The sequence below is a fragment of the Equus asinus genome, chromosome X, assembly GCF_041296235.1.
Source record: "Equus asinus isolate D_3611 breed Donkey chromosome X, EquAss-T2T_v2, whole genome shotgun sequence".
NCBI lineage: Eukaryota > Metazoa > Chordata > Mammalia > Perissodactyla > Equidae > Equus > Equus asinus.
In genome coordinates this window covers 102,668,300-102,692,921 of record NC_091820.1, presented here as the reverse complement: position 1 = coordinate 102,692,921, position 24,622 = coordinate 102,668,300, and the positions used below count along the sequence as shown (strand labels likewise).

The following is a 24,622-nucleotide window of genomic DNA, read 5'->3' as shown; positions in this document are numbered from 1 at the left end:
CACTTCAGTTTAAAAACAGTGTCATTTCTAACTAAAAAATTGATTTTCAAGATTTATTCTGCATCAAGTTTTCTGATTTATTGTATTCATAAAATAGTGTAGTAAAAGAGGAATATAACAGTTATTTTAATTTCTGGGGCATGGAGATGGGGAAGCATTTTTCATTGGAAGGTTGATAAGATAGATGACGAAATGTTCCAAAGATAACTTTAATTTTTTTTTCCTTTGACATCCTCATTTTCTTTCCTTTGCTGTGTGTCAAAGCACTTTCCCAACATTGCATGGGTTTTTTTTTTTTTTGCATTTTTAAGAGTTTATCTGGCATTTTTCAAGGTGTTACTAGTTGTTGCTTTGTTAACCTTTTATTATCACCATGGTTGTGAAGTTCAGATGTTCAGTTAAAGTTGAGAAATCTTTCTTAGAGTTTATAAATTCGTATCGCCAAGAATAATATATGCATGTATTAAAAGAATTGATCCCTCCTTTTATTCAGGTTACTGTTTAAAAAAGTGAAGGCTCTGCTGGGAGGGAATGTCCGGATGATGCTGTCTGGAGGAGCGCCGCTGTCTCCTCAGACACACCGATTCATGAATGTCTGTTTCTGCTGCCCAATTGGTCAGGGTTATGGACTGACAGAATCATGTGGTGCTGGGACAGTTACTGAAGGTAAGCATTTTTAATATGGCAAATAATTCTGTATCACTTCCTACTAATAAAGACAAAGCCCATTTCCATTACCTTTGGGAACAATGGTAATTTTATACCTCTTCAATAGTATCAGTTTCAATGCAAACCTACATATTTTTAGTTTTAGAAACTTTTAATTAAGAGTATCATGTGTGCCCGTTATTTGTAAGCCCTGTAAATATTTACGTCACCTTGTCAGTCTTCAAAAATCCTGTCACCCTGGTCCTTTAATTTTCTCTCTCTGAATGATCATTTCCTTGGAGAACAGCACTCTTGGAATAAATTGTCGCTTTTGTGCTCCCTCTCGGATCTACATTCCTGCCCTGACTTCTTCTTTGCTTTTTCTTCTGTTATTTTCGCAACCTATAGTAGGGTTTCTCAACTTGAGCACTATTCAAATTTTGAACCAGGTAGTTCTTTGTTGTTGAGGGCTCTCTTGCCCATTGTAGGATGTTTAGCAGTCAAATACTAGTAGTAACCTGCTCCCCCTAACTGTGACAATGAAACATATCTTCAAACATTGCCAAGTACCCCTGAAGGGAAAATCAACCCCAGGTTGTGAAACACTGGGGTATAGTAATTTTTTTTATTCCTCTTTCGCTTTAAGCACATTGTGTCCAAAGTCAATGCCATTATCTCAGACCATCTCTTCATTGCTAAATTCTTTGTGTCATTGGTATTACCATCCTTAAAGTCGTTCAGAATATTGGCTTTGAACTCATCGGAATGTTTTTACTTAACTTTTATCAGCTCTTTCTTTGCCTTCATTGGATTGCTCCCTCCTCTGCATATACCGCCTTTGGCATCCCACCTTTTATACTTTACACTGCTCTGAGGTAACAGCCTTTCAACTTCTGTGCTTGCCTCTACTATATCACTTCTGATTGATCCTGTATGCTTCAGTTAGACACATCCACCTCAAACACTGCTTCCTACCTGGTGACCTAGCTTTCAACGCATCTTTAATCTGGCACCATTGTACCTGCCCATCATTGTTTTCCATTATCTCCCATGCATGTACATACCTGGCTCTTCTCTCCTGACAAGCTCATGTTCTCAGTCTTTCTTATATAGGCATTCTTGCTCTCACCTCTATTTTCTCTTCCCATCTCTTAGAATGCCCTTTTTGCTAAGAGTCATAGCCATTTTTTTAGTGCCCAACTCTTCAATTAAGTCATTCCCAAAGATTTCATTTTATGTTGATCTTTCTAGTCTCTGAGGTACTATTGTGCTCACCATCGGTACCATGCAATTTAGTATTTAAATATTCTCTAAATTGTTTCACATGCATTTATTCCTAGATATTTTATTTGTAAGCTCATTGAGGGCAGAGTCTCCTTATTCTTTATGTGGTTTCCTCACATGTTTAATTTAATTCTAAATACATCATAGGCTGTCCATACATACTAGATTATTGCTAGCAGTAATCACAGATTACAAAAGGATAATACAATCGTTGTTGTCATTATGGTGTTTGATAAAGCAGCTGACATTTATTGAATGCTTAGTTCGTGCCAAGAAGTCTTAAGCACTGTCCACGTATCATTCCATTCAATCCTCACAGCATGTCCCTATATCAAGTAGGACCTGTTACTATCTCCATTTAATAGATAAGGAAATAGAGGCTTAGAGAGGTTAAGTAACTTGTCCAAGTTACACAGCCTATCAGTGAGTGGTAGAGAAGGAATTCCAATCAAAATCTGTCTTACCACAATCCTAGGTAGCTAACAGTGGAGCCAGCTCTACTCCTTTAACAGATTTTTGTACTTAATTATCTAAAATATAGTCATGAGAAACAAAAATTAGATAACAACCTTGTGATCGACAGCACTGTTAAAATGAAGTTGAAATATAAATGATCACACTTTGCAGTCCTCTCTCTACAGCCTCTTCTTTTATCATCTTTGACTGGCTCTAACACCACTATTCCTGGTCTCGTATTGGTGCAAGTCTGAAATGTGGTATGCTAATAATCTTTGTTGCTTGTCCTCCCTCATAGTTACTGACTATACTACTGGCAGAGTTGGAGCCCCTCTTATTTGCTGCGAAATTAAGCTAAAGGACTGGCAGGAAGGTAAGAATTTTATGACAAACACTAGTGATTCTGGACATGCTCAAAACCACTGTGAACCTCAAGACTTGCTTTCTTTAAAGTATTAGATTGCCTGCGGTAGCACGTGAGTCTTTGCTGTTGCTTGTTCCCTGTGCTTTCTTTGTCCTCAATAACATCTTTAGGTTCCCAAGAAGAAAAGAAAATTTCCAGGTTCTGGGCATGATGCTTCTAAACTTGGAAATACTTGATGGTGAAGAGGAAAAAATTCTTAGCAGGGCACTCCCTGGGTTTAAAAAAGGATGTATATCTTACCCTTTGAAGCTCGACTTTGCTAGTGAGGAGATTTGGCTGGCAAATGAAACGCCAGATTTTCCAGACCAGTTACTCTCACGCACGCACACACACACACACACACACACACACACACCAAATTCCTAGTTCTTGACTGTCTGGCTATTTGTATAATTGAATTTTTATATGTAACTGCAAGGCAGACCACTTAGAGGAGGCCTGGTGCTTTACAGACATTGGTGATAATCCTTTTTATGAATCAGTCGAAGGCAAAAGTCAGTTGGTCATCCTATGATGAAACTGTGAAAAGTACTAAGCGCATGCATTAACTGCAAAGCAATTAACAGCTTAGCCTTGCCAGGTAAAGAAAGTATAATTAAAAAGTTTAAGATTTCAAAAGAGAATATTCACCTTGGGATGGAGCCATAGACTGAAAATTTAAAGGGTCAGTGACCTCCTAGGACATATCCTGTAGGTTGTGCAAACCCCAGAAAATGAATGGGCTTGATCTGACATAAACTTGACGTTCCTAAAAGTATTTCTCCTACGTGACTTTCTTAATATGTGCATTATTGTCAGTGGTCTATGTGCAGAACACCATGTCTTTTTAAAAACCACGTTTAAAAGCCACTTGCTTTCACAAGAGTTTATGTCTTGGGAATAAGTCATCCTTCTTTCTCCCATGATAATGCCTTTCTAATTTTACAATGAGAATCTGAAGAAAATGTAGGTATTAGGTGTCTATATGTGTTGGGCATCAGCATCAACATTGTTTTATTAGATGGGTTATTAGGCTGTAGAATCAGAGAAACAAGGTATAAGGTAAAACTTGGTAAGGAGAATTTTGCCTTTAATTTTTATTTTCCAATTTTCTACTATTGTGCTTTCATGTCACTTTTGGGGAGTAGGTCCACTTTTTGACATGCATTTGGAGTTAATTCCTTGCTCTGAAGGAATCTTTGCTTCATAAAATAGGAATGAGCTTAATGTTTTACATACAATCGGTTTTGTTGTACTGAAATATTGAATAGTTTTAAGTTTATAAGAGCAGCTAACAGATTAAAAGAACTCTGATTTTACTCCTTTTACCACATAAAATCTAATCAACATCTCACTTTATGAATTTAGATTTTTGTGTATTTTCTTTAAGGTAAGCTTTATTCAATAATAAATAGATAAGGAGTAGTAGTAATTATTTTAATAGTTATTGTCAATTATTTCAATGTTTTAACTTTTAAAGTCATGACTGGCCATAGGCAGAGTTAAGAAAATAAAATCGCCCTCTTGTTTCCCATAGCCTCCCTTTCCCTCTCATTTATGGCCTTGCCTTTGGTAGGTACATAATATCTGCTCTCTTTGATTGAAATCTGCTTAGGAAACACCTGAAATGCATTGATATCAACATGTTAGTAATTTACTCCTAACAGCTTCATGTATTACCCTTCTTGGGGGTGATTTTATTATAATAGAGCTCTGTGAACCCTAAGCTTTAATGATTTTTCTGTGTGTGAAATGTGGTGGCCTTGGGAAGGTTTGGGATGGGTGGTGGTTGTTGGTGGTTATCATTGAGCCTTCCCTGGTCCTCCTGAAACCATAGTCACCCGCTATCCTCACATAAATCTGAGTAAATATGAACTAATAGCCTCCTGTAAAGTGATGTAAAATTTGATCAGCAGAAAAATATTAGCAAAGGTGCTTTAAGAATTAATGTATGGGGGGGCTGGCCCCGTGGCCGAGTGGTTAAGTTCGCGCGCTCCGCTGCAGGCGGCCCAGTGTTTCGTCGGTTCGAATCCTGGGCGCAGACATGGCACTGCTCGTCAGACCACGCTGAGGCAGCGTCCCACATGCCACAACTAGAGGAACCCACAACGAAGAATACACAACTATGTACCGGGGGGCTTTGGGGAGAAAAAGGAAAAAATAAAATCTTAAAAAAAAAAAAAAAGAATTAATGTATGGGCTGGCCTCATGGCAGAGTGGTTAAGTCTGGCACGCTCCACTTTGGCAGCCCAGGGTTTGTGGGTTTGGATTGCGGGCACCAACCTACACCACTCATCAAGCCATGCTGTGCTGGCATCCCACATACAAAATAGAGGAAGATTGGTGCAGATGTTAGCTCAGTGACAATCTTCCTCAAGAAAAAAAAAAAGAGGAAGATTGGCAACAGATGCTACCTCAGAGCAAATCTTCCTCACCAAAAAAAAAAAAGAGAGCGAGAGAATTAATGCAAGTAAATTTTGTTTTAGAACAATAACTAATTTGCTTATTGACTTCCAGGCGGTTATACAATTCATGACAAGCCAAACCCCAGAGGTGAAATCGTAATCGGTGGACAGAATATCTCCATGGGATATTTTAAAAATGAAGAGAAAACAGCAGAGGATTATTCTGTGGATGAGAATGGCCAAAGGTGGTTTTGCACTGGAGATATTGGAGAATTTCATCCCGATGGATCTTTACAGATTATAGGTCAGTGTATTCTCTTTTTGTGCTTTTCTTTAGTTTTTGTAACTTCAACATATATGAAAGGTAATATTGGTCGAGTCATTAATAGGGTTGATGATGCTATTGGTTTAAAATTTGGGCAAGTTATTTAACTTATGTCTGCAGTTCTCCGTCTGTAAAACAGGGACAGCAGTATGGATCTGGTAGGGTTTTTGTTAGGATTAAATGAGTTGATATAAATAAAATGTTTAGGGGCCGGCTCCGTGGTCAAGTGGTTAAGTTCGCGCGCTCCACTACGGCGGCCCAGGGTTCGGATCCTGGGCACGGGCATGGCACCGCTCGTCAGTCCACGTTGAGGTGGCGTCCCACATCCCACAACTAGAAGGACCTGCAACTAAGATATACAGCTGTGTAAGGGGGGTGGGGGTTGGGGAGATAAAGCAGAAAAAAAAAAAGATTGGCAACAGTTGTTAGCCCAGGTGCCAATCTTTAGTAAAAAATAAATAAATCAAAAATGTTTAGAACAGGGCAGTGCCTACATCTTAGTAACTGGTAGCAGCAAGAGCAGCAGCATTGGGGGTGGGGAGGATGGGGGGCAGGAAAATAGAAGATTGGTAATGAGAAAACAAAAGTTGTTTGGAGATAGATAAGTATTTTTTTATCGAGTACACATGGTTCTGTACAACCGTCTACTGTAACATACTCTATTCTAGGCCTTCCTCACTATCTCCTCCCTCTTCCGAGGCAGTGTGAACACGCTCTTTTCCCTAGCGTCCATTTATATGGCTCTTACTAGCCCTGCACCTTAGAAAATTAGAATATCAACCCTTAACATTAATCTGTTCTTCTCAGAATGTCAATTGGTTCAGCATTGCCCTTACTGAGCCTACTGAAATAGACTTTTAAGTTCAAAAAGCTACTCCAAAATGGCCTTTATGCTATTCACTTTAATCAGGCAGAAGTTAAAATAAAAATTTGACCAGCTGATAGGGACCACTCTATTGGGACCCAGTCAGGTCCTTTGCGAGCAATAAAATTTCCTCAGTCATATCTCTAGTGGTCCAGTTAAATCTCTCTCTGGACCTTTGACTTGAATACAGTTAGAGATTTCCTGGGAAAATTAGTTCTTCATCTAGAAGTTGGATCTGCTGGTGAAATTCCCAGGAAACATGGTTCCCTTGCTTTTTTTTTCTTGATCCTTAATTGCATTGGAATCAAAGGTTGTTTCTGTTGGCATGTAGAGTAGGTTCCCAGGCCATGTGTAGGCAAGTCAGCACTCACACAAAGGTTGTAAGCCAAACTGATGGTTATTTAAGCTGAGCCATTCTCTGTCAACACATTATCTGAGCAGTGTCACTTTAACAAGATGATATCAAATATGGAAAATGGGGAATTAACATTTATTGACTGTGTTTTATATGCCAGACATTGTGTACATGCCTGTATGGGGTGGACATCATTATCCATGATAAAATTGAGGGTTGGACAGGTCAACTGACATGCCTAGGATCACATAGCTAGTAAGGGGCAGAGCTACCATTCAAATCTAATGGTAAAAACACTTGTTTCTTCTATTAGTTCATTGTAATATTTAAGATTATAATAAGATATTAAAGCTTTCAGTATAGGGTGTAACATTTTAGCCAGTACTTCTTTAACTAGGCATTTTGTTTTTAACTGACATGTATGGGCAAGCACTATATATAACAAGCTCTTAAAAGAAGTATGTTTGTGAATAAAGATTAATGCAATGAGGTTGAAAGAAAATCAGAATTGTACATACCTTAATAAAACGGACTGTATGTAACTTATAGATCGTAAGAAAGATCTGGTGAAGTTGCAAGCTGGAGAATACGTATCTCTCGGGAAAGTAGAAGCTGCACTGAAGAACTGTCCACTTATTGACAACATCTGTGCTTTTGCCAAAAGGTAACTTTCAAAAGTTGAATTCGTGTTTCATATTCTTACAGTAAAAGGATAGTTAGCAAAGAGTTTGATTATATATAATCATAAGGGAAACATCAGACTTTCATCAGAGTTGAGGAATGTTACACATTTCTGAAAATTCTTGAATTCAGCAGTTTGAAGATCATTTGAGAGAATCCAGACATTTTAACTATTTATGGGACACCTACTATGTCTTGCTAAATACTCAGCTATGCCACAAAAGTTATTTCATTTAACGTCCATAATGACTGAAACTTAGCATAAGTAATTTTCCCAAGAATGTAACACAGCAAGTATCAGTTTTCTAAATCAAAAACCTGAGAGATTGAAGCATTTTCGTTGTATGTTAATATAGTTTATTTCCATGGGCTTTATTACTTCCTTTTAAAAAAATTTAATTGCAGAAAACACAAAATGTAAAAGTTACCATCTTAATCATTTCTAAGTGTACAGTTCGCAAGTGTTAACTAGGTTCACATTGTTGTGCCACCAATCTCCAGAATTTCTCATCTTGTAAAACTGAAACTCTGTATCCATTAAACAATGCCCCATTTTCCCCTGCCCCAGCCCCTGACTGCCACCATTCTCCTTTTTTTTCTGTGAAGTTCACACTCTGGATACCTCCTATTAGTGGAGTCATACAGTATTTGTCTTTTTTGACTGGCTTATTTCATTTAGCATAATGTCCTCAAGGTTCATGTATATTGTAGCATGTGTCAGAATTCCCTTCCTTTTTAAAGCTGAATAATATTCCTTTGTATGTCTAGACCACATTTTGTTTAGCCAGTCATCCATCAGTGGACAACTTGGGTTGTTTCTACCTCTTGACTATCGTGAATAATACTGCTACGAACCTGGATATGCAAGTATCTCTTCAAGATCCTGCTTACAATTCTTTTGGATATATATCCAGTTGTGAGATTGCTGGATCATATGGTAGTTCTATTTTTATTTTTTGAGGAACTGCCATACTGTTTTTCATAGTGGCAGCACCATTTTTACATTCCCACCAGCAATGCACAGGGTTCTAACTTCTCCACATCCTCACCAATACTTGCTTCTATTTTTTTGGTAGTAGGCATCATAATGGGTGTGAGAGGATATCTTGCCCCTAGTGATTAGTGATATTGAGCATCTTTTCCTGTGCTTGTTGGACATTTGTGTATCTGTATCACCTCTGATGAAATGTTAGTCAAGTCCTTTGCCCATTAAATTTTTTTTCTTCTATTTTTAATTATACAATACGGTGTTATCAACTATAGTCACCATGTTTTCCATTACATCCTCAGACTCGATTCATCTTATAGCTGAAAGTTTTTATCCTTTGAACAACCTATGCCTATTTGCCCCCCATCCTCCAACCCCTGGCCACCACTTTTCTACTCTCTATTTCTATGAGTTTGACTTTTTTTTTAGGATTCCATGTATAAGTGATACCATGCAGTATTTGTCTTTCTCTGTCTGGTTTATTTCATTTAGCATAATACCCTCAAGTTTCATGCATGTTGTCACAAATGGCAGAATTTCCTTCTTTCTCATGGCTGAGTAGTATTCCATTGTGTATGTGTGGATAATCATGTTTTCATTTCCTTTGGATATATACCCAGAAGTTGGATTGCTGGATCATATGGTAGTTCTATTTTACATTTTTTGAGGAATCTCATACTGTTTTCCAACGTGGCTGCCCCAATTTACATTCCCACCAGCAGTGTACAAGGGTTCCCATTTCTCCATATCCTTGCCAACACTTGTTATTGTTTGTCTTTTTGATAATAGCCAATTTAACAAGTATGAGGTAATATCTTATTGTGGTATTGATTTCTATTTATTTCCCTGATGATTAGTGATGTTAAATGCCTTGTCATGTGCCTATTGGCCATTTGTATGTCTTCTTTGGAAAGATGTCTGTTCAGAACTCAGCCCATTTTTTAATTGGATTTTTTTTTTGCTATTGAGTTATAGGTGTTCTTTATATATTTTTGATATTAACCCATTATCAGATATCAGATTTTCAAATATTTTCTCCCATTCCATAGGTTGCCTTTTCATTTAGTTGATGGTTTCCTTAGCTGTGCAGAAGATTTTTAGTTTGATATAGTCCCACTTGTTTATTTCTGCTTTTTGTTGCCTTTGCTTTTGATGTCAAATCCAAAAAAATGATTGCCAAGACCAATGTCAAGGAGCTTATCCCCCTATATTTTCTGTTAGGAGTTTTCTGATTTCAGGCCTTTGCCAATTTTTTAATTGAGTTAGTTGTTTTTTTGTTATTGAGTTGTAGGAATTCTTTATATATTCTAGGTATTAACCCCTTATCAGATATATGATTCACAGATAATTTCTATAATTCCATAGATTGCCTTTTCACACTCTGTTGATTGTGTCCTTTGATACACAGAAATTTTTTTATTTTTGTTGTAGTCTCATTTATCTGTTTTTTTCTTTTATTGGTTTTGCTGTTGGCGTTATATCCAAGAAAGCATTGTCAAATCCAATGTCATGAAGCTTTTCCCTCATGTTTTCTCCTAAGAGTTTTATAGTTTTAGGTCTTATGCTTAGATCTTTAATCCATTTTCAGTTAATTTTTGCATATGATGTAAGGAAAGGGTCTAACTCCATTATTTTGCATGCAGGCATCCAGTTTTCTAAACACCATTTGTTGAAGAGACTGTCCTTTCCCCATTGAATGTCCCTGGCACCTTTGTTGAAGATGATTTGACCATATATGTGAAGGTTCATTTCTAGGCTCTCTATTCTGGTCCATTGGCCTATGTCTGTCTTTATGCCAGTACTTTGGCATATTACTTTTAATGAAACTGTAACAAATAAGAGAAATACATGTTTGGAATTATCTGTACTGTTTCATTGAATACTTTGTGAATAATTGTTCGTAATGTTTTAATTTCTATTTTGTTTTATTTTCTAATTTTTTAGTGACCAGTCCTATGTGATCAGTTTTGTGGTTCCTAATCAGAAAAGGTTGACACTTTTGGCCCAACAGAAGGGGGTGGAAGGAACTTGGGTTGATATCTGCAATAACCCTGCCATGGAAGCTGAAATACTGAAAGAAATTAGAGAAGCTGCAAATGCCAGTAAGTAAGAAATTGCTTGTCTGTTGAAGTCCCTAAAAGTCATTTAATAATGTCTTGTACATTAACCTCTTGAAGATGTCTGTTTGTTTTAATAATAGAATACAGAGTTTTTAAAACCTGCCTCTTAAATATATGCAGTGAATTTCCATATTGGAAGGATCCTTAAATGTCATATAGTAGAATAACTTAATCTAGTTCTTTATCACATGTTACAACATCCCTACCAAGCGGTCATCTAGCCTGTGTTTGGGACGGTCCATCTTTGTTCATAGCAGGCCTTGGTGTGGATCTCTTGTTATTTATCATTGTGTCTGCTTACTTAGTGTGGGCCCTTTCAATCTAGAGGTCTCTGCCCTTCAGTTCTGGAAAGTATCTGTTTATCTTTGTTTGTTTGTTTGTTGGCTCTTCTTTCAGTTTTTCTCCTCCAAGTTCTGGGACTACTTTGATATGGCTGTTGGACCTCCTGCTTTCATCCTCTACTTTTATTATCGATTTTTCTTTTGTTTTCCATCTTTTCCTTTTTGTTTTATATTCTGGCAGAGTCCCTCAACTTTATCATCTCTTCTGTCTATTGAATTTCCAATTTCCAATATCAGAATTTTAATTTTCAAAGGCTCCTTCCTTCTTTTTCAGTGTTGTTTTAATAGCATCCTGTTGCTCTTTCATGGATGCAGTCAATGTGTTGTCTCTTATTCCCCAGAGGGTATTAACGGGGTTCCTTTTATGAAGTTTTCTTCTCCTGTTGTTGTCTCTGTTTCCTCCAAGTTCCTCTTTCTGCTTGCTTCCATCAGAGCCTTTCATATATCTGCTGATCCTTGTCTGTCCATTCAGATTTGAGAATGAGGTACTAAAAAACTGGAAAGGTTACTGGGCTTCACTGAGAAGTTATTCAAATGTTAGTGTCTGGGGTCATTTCATTTCTCCAAAAAAGACCTCTCCAGTCTCTTGCCTGGGGGATAGTAGCTTGACTGCTAGTAATCTGGTGGCCAAAAAGAGGAAGTTGGAAAGGGGCTGAGGGTGGGGTGGGTGGGTCTTAATCTCACTGAATCCTTCCATTTTCAGTTTTACTTCCTCCCTCTATTATTGTATCTAGTGTTTTTCAGTCCAGAGTCTCTCTATTTCAGTTTTCCCAAAAAGGAACCTGTCTCCAGCCTGGCTGGCGAAGAGCAGGATGAGGGAGAGCTGTCCTCTGAACAGGCTTGGGCCAGCCCTCCTCTTTGCCATGGACCCCTCATCTCTGTCTTCAGAGGCACGGGCTCAGGAGCTCGCTTTGCTTCTTGTTGGCATCCTTCTCTGTTATCAGTTAGCTTTTAACTCTCTCTAAGCTTTCAACCAGTTACTGTTAGTCCTTGCTTTTTGTCTTCTAAAATTTTGTTGAACTTTCTCATCCAGCGGCCTCTTTCTGTCATTTTAGTTTTTTCCTTGTGGTTAATTCTCTTTAATTTTTAAAATTATTTTAAACTGTTTAAATTATTTTCCGGAGGAGCAGAGATAAACTGTGTACTCTTCATGTTTAATTGGTTAGTGTTAGTGTTAGTGTTAACCTGTTGCTTTCCCTTCTAAAAAATGAAAATATCATTTTTGTGATGATAGGTTGTATATTTATTATAAAATATTGGATGATACAGAAAATTATAAAGGACGAAGTAAAAATCACTTGATAATAGTTATCTTTGGTTGATGACATTACATTCTGGTATATATACTTAACCTATCAACATGATCAACGTTTTTCTAGTCACTAGATCTCAAATTGCATTAGATTTTTAGTAGCTAAATAGTATTCCACTATAGGAGTATCCACTTAAGTCCCTGTTGTTGGCCTTTCAGGATAAGTTCCACTTTTTTCCCTCCACTCTAAACAAGAATAACACATATCTTGTAGACTCAATTATTGTATAATTATTTTCTTAGTATGAATCCCTAGAAATGGAATTTGGGTCAAAGTAAATGGATATTATAAAGGCTCCCCCCACCACCGCCCTGTGTCACCAAATAAGTCCCTCTTCCCCCAGGAAAACTGGACTAGTTTATACTCCTATCAGAGATCACAAGCATACCTGTTTCCCTAACTAGACTACTATGATTTATTTTTTAAATTACTTAGGTCCCACTTTGGTTTAAAAATGTAATTTGTAATATTAGTTAGCAAGTTGATGTTGAAAAGCTATTTTTCCCTAAGAATATTCTTATAGTTAACTCTGGACACTATAAAGTTTTAAATAACAATTGCCTATTAGCATCCTCAGATTGAAAAGTAGGTTATTTTATCACCATAAAGACTGTGGCTTAATGTTTTTTTCTTAAAGTTGGTTTTGTTAATTATAGTATCGAATATCACACTCCTTATATTAATGTCACCAGACTACCAGAATTTTCTTTGATACAAATCCTGATTTTTTTCTTTGAATGTAGTATTTCAAAAAGTATCGCGGCTAATAGGCTGTTACTTTAAGGCACTCCCTGGATGTGCTGACGGAGTGGAATGTGACTTGAATAATTTGTCATTGCACATTTAACTGTGTAAAAGCTATAATGGGGAAAGTCAAGCTGGATCACAATTAGATGGAAAATGGAATAAAATTCTAGGACTCCCGAGGCCCCCATAACTTTCTTGTGCTTGTATTGAGGCATGAAATTAAACAGTTCCTGATTTGGATAATGAACACTAATCATGAGCTAAACGTATAGATCATAAGCTTTTCTGCGCCACAAAAGATTTATCTTGCCAACCTTTGGCTTCAAATCATAATTTCAGAGACTTATGCGAAAAAGCATAAAATACTCTTGCTTGTATTCAGCTGTATCTGTCTGAAATAGCAGGCCCCTTCATGTTTTAAATGTAAGTGTGAGCTATAGATAGTAGAAGAACGCAAAGTTAATTGTTTTGGGGTGATTTGACAATTATAAATGGCTAGGAAAATCAACATTTGCTGCCACCTGCAGGTCACATTTCATAAAATGCCACATGTAAAATCATTTGTTTTTCCTTCCCCTAATTTTTCTCACTTGTTGGCAATTTATCCTGTTTATAGGAAACTGCGTGATTGCCCATTGTTCTCTATAGCTTGTGGTACTAGATAATGTTTAGGAGTTCCAAAAATGAAACCTCTAATGCAGCCTTTTTTTTTTTTGCTTTTAACAAGAATTTAGTTAGTAAAGCTTAAATATAGAAACTTTTATAAAGATGCTCAATTTGCTTGTGTGCAACTGAAATAGTGTGCCTGCCTTGTTGCCATTTTTGTCAGTGTTTCTGGACTAGAACCTATGTAAGTAGGGAAAGTAATATGAGATAAGAGGTTTTGGAGCCAAATCTATAGCTGAGAATTTAACTGTTTCCTTGAGATCCAGATGTGACCTTGAAAGCAGATGGGCTTATTTCAGGCACCTCTGTGTAACTGAGCTGTAATGTATCAAGAGCAGACATGGGTAATTTGAGCAAATTTTATGTTCTTTTACTATCCGTTCAGGCATTACTTTTAGGAAGTTGGTTCTAAGTAATTTGAAAGATTATTTTTCGCACTCAGCTTTGTATTTTTCTCTTGTTCTAATGAGAAACTCACTAATTCAACCAAGCTTTCATAGAATTCAGGCTCGTATTAGAACAAAAACTGCCATGAATGTGAATTCTTTATGCTTGTCACTGAAACCAAGTTATTTCTCGAGTCGGTCAGGCTGTTTAACAGTAGTTTTTTTAAGGAAAAAACTCAAAATATCCAGAGTATTTAATTTTTCCTTCAATTTAAGCTAAAATACACAATCCATTTCTTCACTTCTTGCAACATAATTGTTATCAGAAATAAGACTTCTCTTTTTAATACAGAAACTTAAACTTTTCCAAAAGCAAGAAGTGTTTTTTATTGAGGTCATAATAGTTTATAACATCCTGATATTTCAGTTGTACGTTATTTGTCAGTCATCATATAAATGTGCTCCTTCAACCCTTGTGCCCACCCCTCAACCAACCTCCCCCTGGTAACCACTCAACTGTTCTCTTTGTCTGTGTGTTTATCTTCCACATATGAGTGAAATCATGTGGTGTTTGTCTTTCTCTCTCTGGCTTATTTCACTTAACATAATACCCTCAAAGTTCATCCTTGAGGACCTTGTTGTTCAGTTGCGAATGGGACGATTTTGTCTTTTTTATGGCTGAGTAGTATTCCATTGTATATATATATCACATCTTCTTTATCCAATCATCAGTCGATGGGCACTTGGGTTGCTTCCTCGTCTTGGCTATTGTGAATAATGCTGCAGTGAACATAGGGGTGCATAAGTCTCTTTGAATTGTTGATTTCAAGTTCTTTGGATAAATACTCAGTAGTGAGGATAGCTGAGTTGTATGGTATTTCTATTTTTAATTTTTTGAGAAATCTCCATACTGTTTTCCATAGTGGCTGTACCAGTTTGCATTCCCACCAGCAGTGTATGAGGGTTCCCTTTTCTCCATACCCTCTCCAACATTTGTTATTTTTTGTCTTGGTGATTATAGCCATTCTAATGGGTGTAAGGTGATATCTAAGTGTAGGTTTTGATTTTCATTTCCCTGATGATTAGTGATGTTGAGCATCTTTTCATGTGCCTATTGGCCATCTGTATATCTTCTTTGGAAAAATGTCTGTTCATGTCCTCTGCCCATTGATCGGGTTGTTTGGTTTTTTTGTTGTTCAGTTGTGTGAGTTCTTTCTCTCTTACGGAGATTAACCCCTTGTCAGATATATGATTTGCAAATATTTTCTCCCAGTTGGTGGGTTGTCTTTTCATTTTGATCCTGGTTTCCTTTGCCTTGCAGAAGCTCTTGAGTCTGATGAAGTCCCACTTGTTTATTTTTACTTTTGTTTCACTTGTCCAAATAGACATGGTACTCAAAATGATCCTTTTAAGACTAATGTAAAAAAGTGTACTGCCTGTATTTTATTCTAGAAGATTTATGATTTCAAGTCTTATCTTCAAGTCTTTGATCCATTTTGAGTTTATTTTTGTGTGTAGTGAAAGGTAACGATCTACTTTCATTGCTTTGCATGTGGCTGTCCAGTTCTCCCAACACCATTTATTGAGGAGAATTTCCTTTCTCCATTGTATGTTCTTAGCTCCTTTGTTGAAGAATAGCCATCTGTAGATGTGTGGTTTTATTTCTGGGCTTTCAATTCTGTTCCATTGATCTGTGCGCCTGTTTGTACAAGTACCATGCTGTGTTGATTACTATAGCTTTGTAGTACATTTTGAAGTCAGGGATTGTGATGCCTCCAGCTGTGTCCTTTCTCAGGATTGCTTTAGGTATTTGGGGTATTGTCTTGCCCCATAAGAATTTTAGGATTCTTTGCTCTATTTCTGTGAAGAATGTCATTAGAGTTCTGAAAGGGATTACATTGAATCTGTAGACTGCTTTAGGTAGTACGGACATTTTAACTATGTTTATTGTTCCAATCCACGTGCATGGAATGTCTTTCCATTTCTTTATGTCATCACTGATTTCTTTCAATAATGTCTTATAGTTTTCGTTGTATAGATCTTTTACCTCCTTGGTTAAATTTATGCCTAGATCTTTTATTCTTTTTGTTGCAATGGTAAATGGGACTGCATTCTTGACTTCTCTTTCTGTTACTTCATTATTATAGAAATGCAACTGATTTTTGTCCGTTGATTTTGTACCCTGCAACTTTGCTGTAGTTGTTGATTATTTCTAATAGTTTTCCAATGGATTCTTGAGAGTTTTCTATATATAAAATCATGTCATCTGCAAACAGCAAGAGTTTCACTTCTTCATTGCCTATTTGGATTCCTTTTAGTAGGCCAAAACCTCCAGTACTATGTTGAATAAAAGTGGTGATAGTGGGCACCCTTGTCTTGTTCCTGTTCTGAGATGGAGGGCGTTCAGTTTTTCCCCATTGAGTATGATGTTGGCTGTGGGTTTGTCATATATGGCTTTTATTATGTTGAAGTAATTTCCTTTTCTCCCCATTTTATTAAGAGTTTTTATCATAAATGGATGTTGGATCTTGTCAAATGCTTTCTCTGCATCTATTGAGATGCTCATGTGGTTTTATTCTTCATTTTGTTGATGTGGTGTATCACGTTGATTGATTTAGGGATGTTGACTCATCCCTGTGTCCCTGGTATAAATCCCACTTGGTCATGGTGTATGATCTTCTTAATGAATTGCTGTATTCAGTTTGCAAATATTCAGGATTTTTGCATATAAGTTCATCAGCAATGTTGGCCTGTAATTTTCCTTCTTTGTCTTGTCCTTGTCTGGCTTTGGTATCAGGGTCATGTTGTCCTCATAGAATATGTTAGTAAGTGCTCTGTCTTCCTGAATTTTTTGGAATAGTTTGAGAAGGATAGGTATTAAATCTTCTATGAATGTTTGGTAGAATTTTCCAGAGAAGCCGTCTGGTCCTGGACTTTTATTTTTTGGGATGTTTTTGATTACTGTTTCAATCTCTGTACTTGTGATTGGTCTGTTCAGATTCTCTAATTCTTATTGATTCAGTTTTGGGAGGTTGTAAGAGTCTAAGAATTTATCCATTTCTTCTAGATTGTCCAATTTGTTGGCATATAGTTTTTCATAGTATTCTGTTATAATCTTTTGTGTTTCTGTGGTATCTGTTGTAATTTCTCCTATTTCATTTCTAATTTTATTTATTTGAGCCTTCTCTCTTTTTTTCTTTGTAAGTCTGGCTAGGGGTTTGTCAATTTTGTTTATCTTCTCAAAGAACCAACTCTTTGTTTCATTGATCTTTCTCCTGTCTTTTCTGTTTTAATTGCATTTACTTTTGGTCTAACTTTTATTATTTCCTTCTTTCTGCTGACCTTGGGCTTTGTTTGTTCTTCTTTTTCTAATTCTCTTAGGTGTAGTTTGAGATTGCTTACTTGAGACTTCTCTTGTTTGTTAGGGTGGGCCTGTATTGCAGTGAATTTTCCTCTCAGGACCGCTTTTGCCACATCTTATATGAGTTGATATGGTGTGTTTTTCATTTGTCTCCAGACAGTTTTTGATTTCTCTTTCAGTTTCTTAAATCATCCATTGGTTGCTCAATAGCATGTTTAGTCTTCACATCTTTGTCCTTTTCCCAGCTTTTTTCTTGTAGTTGATTTCTAGTTTCATAGCCTTGTGGTCATAAAAGATCGTTATTATTATTTCAATCTTCTTAAATTTGTTGAGGTTGCCTTGTTTCCCAACATATGGTCTGTCCTGGAGAATGTTCCACGCACACTTCGGAAGAATGTGTATTCTGCTGTTTTTGGTTGGAATGTTCTCTCTCTCTATATAAGCTACATCTGGTCTGGTTTTTCTTTTAATTCCACCATTTCCTTATTGACTTTTTGTCTGGAGGATCTATCCATTGACGTAAGTGGGGTGTTAAGGTCCCCTAGTATTATCGTGTTGTTGTTAATATCTCCTTTTAGGTTTGTTAATAGTTGCTTTATGTACTTTGGTGCTACCGTGTTGGGTGCGTAAATATAAGTGTTATGTCTTCTTAGTATAGTGTCCCTTTTATCATTATATACTGCCCCTCTTTGTCTCTCTTTACCTGTTTTATCTTGAAGTCTGCTTGTCTACTGTAAATATTGCAACATCTGCTTTCTTTTGTTTGCCATTAGCTTGGAGTATTGTCTTCCATCCCTTCAGTGTGAACCTGTGTTTGTCTTTCGAGCTAAGATGTGTTTCCTGGAGGCAGCACGTTGTTGGGTCTTGTTTTTTAATCCATCCAACCACTCTGTGTCTTTTGATTGGAGAATTCAATCCATTTACGTTTAGAGTGATTATTGATATGAGGGCTTAATGCTGCCATTTTATTGCTCATTTTCCAGTTCTTCTGCATTTCCTTTGTTTCTCCTCCCATGTATTTTGGACTACCAGTTCGGTTAAGTAGTTTTCTATGATGGTTTTCTTAGTTTTCTCCTTATTTATCATTTGAGTCTCTGTTCTAATTATTTGTTTAGTGGTTACCATTAGGTTTGTATAAAAAAATCTCGTAGGTGAGATAGTCCATTTTCTGATGACCTTTTATTTACTTAAACTAAGCTGATTCCATCCCTTTTCTCTTCCCCTTCTATGTTGTTATTGTTACATCTTATTCCATCTTGTGTTGTAAGTTTGTGGTTAATGACGAGATTATATTTATTTTTGGTATTTTCCTTCCCTTTATGTTTAATGTTATAATTGTTTGCTAACTTGTTCTGATAGAGAGCTGCAATTTTCTGATTTTGCCTACCTATTTATCTCCTTGCTCAAGGCTTTCTAACCCTTTCTTTTTTTTCAGGTATAAAGGTCTCCTTGAGGATTTCTTGTAGGGGGTGTTGTTGTGGTGATGAACTCCCTTAGCTTTTGTTTATCTGGGAAAGTTTTTATTTCTCTATCATATTTGAAGTGTATTTTCACTGGATGGAGTATTCTTGGCTGAAAGTTTCTGTCTTTCAAGATTTTGAATATATCATTCCACTCTCTCCTAGCCTGTAAGGTTTCTGCTGAGAAATCTGCTGAAAGCCTAATAGGGGTTCCTTTGTAAGTTATTTTCTTCTGCCTTGCTGCTCTTAATATTTTTTCTTTGTCATTGGCTTTTGCCAGCTTTACTACTATATGCCTTGGAGAAGGTCTTTTTACATTGATATAGGGAGGAGATCTGTTAGCTTCTTTCACTTGCATTTCCACCTTCTTCCCCAGGTTTGGGAAGTTCTCAGCTATTATTTCTTTGAACAAGCTTTCTGCACCATTCTCCTTCTCTTCTCCCTCTGGAGTACCTATAAATTCTTGTGTTGCATTTCCTAATTGAGTTGGATATTTCTTGGATAATTTCTTCATTACTTTTTATTCTTAGTTCTCTCTCCTCCTACCTCTGAAGCATTCCTATATTTGTGTCCTCAAGACTGCTGATTTGTTCCTTCATAATATCTGCTCTATTGTTTAGGGAGTCCTGATTTTCTTTATCTCATCCATTGTGTTTTTCATCTCCAACATTTCTCATTGGCTCTTCTTTATTAGTTTCAGTCTCTTTTGTGAAGAAGTTCCTGATTTCATTGAACTATCTGTAGTTTCTTGTAACTCGTTGAGGTTTTTTTATGATAGCTATTTTGATTTCTGTGTCATTTAGATTGTAAATATCTGTGCCTTCAGGATTGATTTCTGGGTTCTTGTCATTTTCATCCTGGTCTGGAGATTTAAGATATTTTTTTCATACTGCTTTATGGCATGGATTTGTGCCTCTGCATAGTGATAATATCTGGTTGCAGCTTCCACCTGTTGCCACTGGATGGGGGTCAGGAGCTGTGTATTCTGAGCCCACCACAATCTGTGGCTTGCTCACACCATCCACTGGCTGCTTTTCTGTCTGTGCGGTGTTCTGGCCAACCAGCTGAGCTGGTGTCCTGACTGGGGGGAGAGGCTCTTTCTTTTACCTTCACTATCCTAGGGACAGTCTTACTTGGCCCTCACTGTCTGCTCTTCTGGGGTACTAGCTTGCTGAAGACACCCCCACAATAGCTTAGTCACCTCTGTGTGGGGCATTCCCATGGGCTATGAGGGAACTCAGAGAGTGGTGGTGTTTTTCTGGAGGGCTGCCCCTCCCCCCTTTCCTCTAAGAACTGCATGCAGTCCTGTGATTGAAGAATCCCCCTACCTATTTCCACTTCCTCCAGAGGGTCTAGCACCTCCACCTTCAGACGTATGGCTGTGTGGGTCTCTCACACATCTTTTGTGTTGTTTGTCCTCTGTTGGAATATGAATGTTGTTTTCATTGTATCTTAGAGGGGAGAGTCTAAGAGGAGAGCTCACTCCACCATGATGCTGACATCACTCTCCTGTTTAGCAGTATTTTTTAAACATTCAGATGTTTGCTTCTTTGAAATTGTTTTAAATAATTGCATATAAAATAAAATTCATCTGTAGATTAACCTTACTGTCAATGGGCCTTCAGAATTTTAAGGATGACCTTGTATTAATCAGAAATAACTTGATGGAATATAATTTAATGAATTATAATTCTTGAACCTGTATTGATTGCCTCTGTGTCCTCATCTTCTTACATTTCTTTCAACTTGTGTTCTCTAACTCAAATACAATATGTGCTGCATCAATTCTTATACCATTTAAAAGTATGAAATCCACAATCCCCTTTTTGATTCCTATTTGAATGTATAATAAAGCTTATGAAAAACAGTTGTTCTAGATGCTTAATTTTCTGTAGAGTGAATTAATAAATATGTATGTATTTATTGAGGACTCTCAATGTAGCCCTATGGATGGAGCTTATGTTCTAGTAGGTGAGACAAATTGTAATATGTTGAATGGTGATAAATATTTTGAAGAAAACATAGTGTAAGAGGATATAGGGAGACAAAGGGACTTTTGTTTCATTGTGAGTCATCAGGGAAGTCCTCTCTGAGGAGGTGACATTTGAGCAGACACCTGGATGAAGTCAGGAAGAGAGCCATGCAACTACAAAGGGGAAGACCATCCCAGGCAGAGGGAACAACAAATAGAAAGACTCTGAAGAGAAGGGTGTCTATATATATTAGGTTAAAAACTGCACAGACCCAGACTATCCAAGTGAAACAACGTATGTATGCATTGAGAAGTACAAAATGAAATTGTAAGATAGTGGTATCATTAATTGACTAACATACCATTAAATAAGTTTGCCTCATCACCTGCATCATCTAGGTAAATCCTGCAAAATTCGTGTTTTATTAATTGCTTCTCTCTCTGCCACTCTCCCCTGCTTTCCCAACTCTCCCCTCTCTTGCCCCACTTTCTCCCTTTGTCCTACCTCCCCCTTTTCATTTCAGTGAAATTGGAGCGGTTTGAAATTCCAATCAAGGTTCGCTTAAGCCCAGAGCCATGGACCCCTGAAACTGGTTTGGTCACTGATGCTTTCAAACTGAAAAGGAAGGAACTGAAGAACCATTACCTCAAAGACATTGAGCGAATGTATGGGGGAAAATAAAATGCTGCTGTCTTATTTACAGTTGTGCAGGAGGTGGCCTGGTGGTTTTTCGGTTCTAGAGTTTTAAGCCTTGTTGAACTGTCTGTTAGAATGTAAGGTATATCCTTCTAAAGAAATGGTAATAAAAAAAACCCAAAGTGATTAAAATAGTCGTCAAGTCTACTTTAACTTAGTTTTGCGTAGTTCTAGTGAAGCTGAAATTGAAAAGTTGTTTCCCTTTAGCTGTGTTATTAGTTTTAGAGCAAAAATTCTGCTTTTAAAAATTAGCATAAGGTATACTTGTTTTCTTAAAAATATTTAATGTTGAACACAATAAATTGCAGTTGGAATAGAATGTAGTTTGAGGAAATTTGCAGCTTCCAATGTCTGTTGTCTTTCTAGTGCAGAAAAAGCTTAAATATTCAGCATGACAAAAAATCTGTATTAACACTACTCAAAGCAGAAGTGCCACAGGGCTTTAGAATTCTCTCCTGACCATTTATCTTGAAGGGAAACTTCAATCGTAATATAATATACAGACTCAAATAATACCTTGGAAACCATTTTAGGATTCATAATTATTGCCTAGGTTAGACATAGAATCATTGTAATATTGTGAATAATTACAGTGCCTGAAGTAAGAATAAAACAAAATAAACACACCAAAAAATATCTCGTAATATATTTAAAGGGAAATTGAACTGCCTTTTTGAAACTTGGAGGTCTAAAAATCAGTAACTGTAATTATTTGAATGACTTAAGAGTAAAGTACATTTTTAAAACTGGTGAAACTTGCCTTTCTATGTTTGTTCCAAGTAGATGACTGAGACCAAGAGTAAAATGATAGAAAGTTAATCAGATTTTAATAAGCAGCATTTTCTCTGTTAGAAAAGGTGATGAAATTATAGATATTTCAAATTAATGACCCTTGCATAGCACTGAATCTGGGAAAGGATTTCGACTCTGAATTTACCTTTGATAACAGGGATTCATTTTTAAATGTACTCATATTAAATTACACTTGTAATTTAAGATCTATTGATTTGATTCTTGATCAGTAGTTTGTATGTGAGAAAGCCTTTCATTTTGCTTTAATTTTAGCAAAGCGGGTTATGATGAATGACTTCTCCAATATCTTGTTGGAATCTATGAGTGATTAATTACCTTGCATGAATTTTGGGAAGTTAAAGGGAAGAACACACTGTTACCACTTTTTTCCTCTTGACGAGAAGACTTTAGAAACTGGAAGTGCTAGATTTCGGAGAAGGGAAGTTACTCAATAAGGGCCTGATATTCGTGCAGTAACTTGGCATGTGGGCTTCTTTTTGAATCTTTAATTAAAATTTGGGATTATATATCCCTGATAGATATTCACACTTGAACCATAGTTACTGTAAAGAGCAAAAATTCTTAATATCATTATTCTTTGCACTTTTTTCTTAATCATTTTATATATATACATATATATGTTGCTTATATTGCTTTGTACAGATGTGGGCCACCACTGCAACAAAATACATTCTTTTTGCTCTAAAATATTTATAAAGAAGATTTTTAACTGTGTTGTGTATATGGTGGTAAAAAGGATAAAATCATCTGGTGTTATATAAGCAAGAATGAAGGTTTTTGTAAAGATTTCTGTTCAGTGTTCTGCAGTGTAAAATTCGAGGTGCGTTCTCCTTGAAGTTATGTGTATGTGACTATTCTCATTCTTTTCAACTTGCCTTTGAAGAGTGAAAAACCATTATTATCAAGTAGACTACTGTTCAGCTTCTACTGTTTCTGGCCCACTGTTGATCCTTTAAGAAGAATTTCCTTAGACTTTTTCAACATGTGGTTTTTTTCCCCATTTGGAATGATTTTAAATGCGTGAGTGCATGCATACTTGGATGTTTCCACCCCCCACCAACCCCCATCTCCCAAAAGCTAGAACACTGCCAGCTAATCTGTTGTATGGGTCCTTTAGAAACACGTAATTAACACTTAAGGTTGGGTGCTGCTAATTCTTTGCGAAAATCCAAATATTGTTAAGGGACCAGGGAGATGCCACTGCCCCCTAATTTTTCATCTAAAAATATACATGTTTATGTAAACAGATCTTTCCATACTCATAGTGATTTTTCAAGTATTTGAGCCTAAAGATTTTGATCCTACGTTTTTATACCTGTTTAAATCGTTCACTGTTATTATTACATGTCAGCCATCAAATAAAGTTGTACTTAAAAAATTTACTACAATTATGTATGTTTCTAAGTCGAATACTTATGACTTGTTTTAATTACAGGAAAGTATCTTGCCTCCTTGATATTTATAATCCTTTTTTTCCTAAAATGGAGGTATAATTATATGACTTTTAAGAACTGAAATACAGATAAATGATTTAAAAAGTCAGAAGTTAAGGAGATTAATGTTTCTGTGGTCATAAAGACTGATTGATAATCCTTGCCTATATATTCCTGGTAGCATATGACAAATGTTTCTGAGGTAACAAGATGAGAACAGGTTAAAGATTTTGGGATTTGGAGAGAAATATTTTAATTTTTAAATGTAGTTAAACAAATTAGAATGTATTCATATTTGTACTTTCTGTTAAAATGCATGATTACAGGATTGTTACTTAGATTTTTGTGTTTACTCTTGGTGAAAAGCTTTGTTTTTTTCTTGTTTTTAAGTTTGCACTCGAATCTTAAGAAATAAATCCACCCATGTTATCAAGCCAATTTGTGCTTAATTGTGCGACGGGATAAAATCCACAAGTTTGAAGAGTATTAGTTAAACATTTGAACACTTATTTTTAAAGTGTTCATCTCTAGGTTTATGGAATTGCACCAAGCAGTTAACCTGACTTGTATAAGACCCATCTATTAGTTGGGAGTTAACTTGGTACAGATAGTAGAGTAGAACCCTTTTGTAACATTGATATTGTGGGACAAACATAGGCATGTTCTATGGGTTATTAGTAGGTGCTAAGAAATAACTGTTACCTTTAGGCTAATTAAAATTTAGGGAGAATTTAACTTATCTGACTTCTATGAAAGTGGTTATAAAGTGATGTTAGAGCTCTAGAACCAGACTGCCTCAATCTATTCCCTCTCTTTGCCACTCACTAGCTATGTGACTTTGGGCAAGTTAACTAACATCTCTCAGCTGCGTTTCTCCATCTGGGAAAATGGGATTGGTTGATA

The 24,622-nt window shown here is 36.5% G+C and overlaps 1 protein-coding gene across 6 annotated transcripts in view; it reads left to right on the top strand.

Annotated features, from left to right (window-relative positions):
- The window catches only part of ACSL4 (acyl-CoA synthetase long chain family member 4), an 89,767-nt gene extending 65,615 nt beyond the window's left edge, over nt 1-24,152 (top strand). For all 6 annotated transcript variants that reach the window (XM_014854609.3, XM_014854611.3, XM_014854608.3 and 3 more), the window contains 6 exons: nt 494-666; nt 2,687-2,761; nt 5,309-5,500; nt 7,291-7,405; nt 10,355-10,512; nt 21,301-24,152. In XM_014854609.3, the coding sequence (XP_014710095.2) occupies nt 494-666; nt 2,687-2,761; nt 5,309-5,500; nt 7,291-7,405; nt 10,355-10,512; nt 21,301-21,458 (871 nt within the window). In that variant the 3' untranslated portion in view covers nt 21,459-24,152. The remainder of the gene's footprint in view (nt 1-493; nt 667-2,686; nt 2,762-5,308; nt 5,501-7,290; nt 7,406-10,354; nt 10,513-21,300) is intronic.
- Nucleotides 24,153-24,622: the final 470 nt, after the last annotated feature.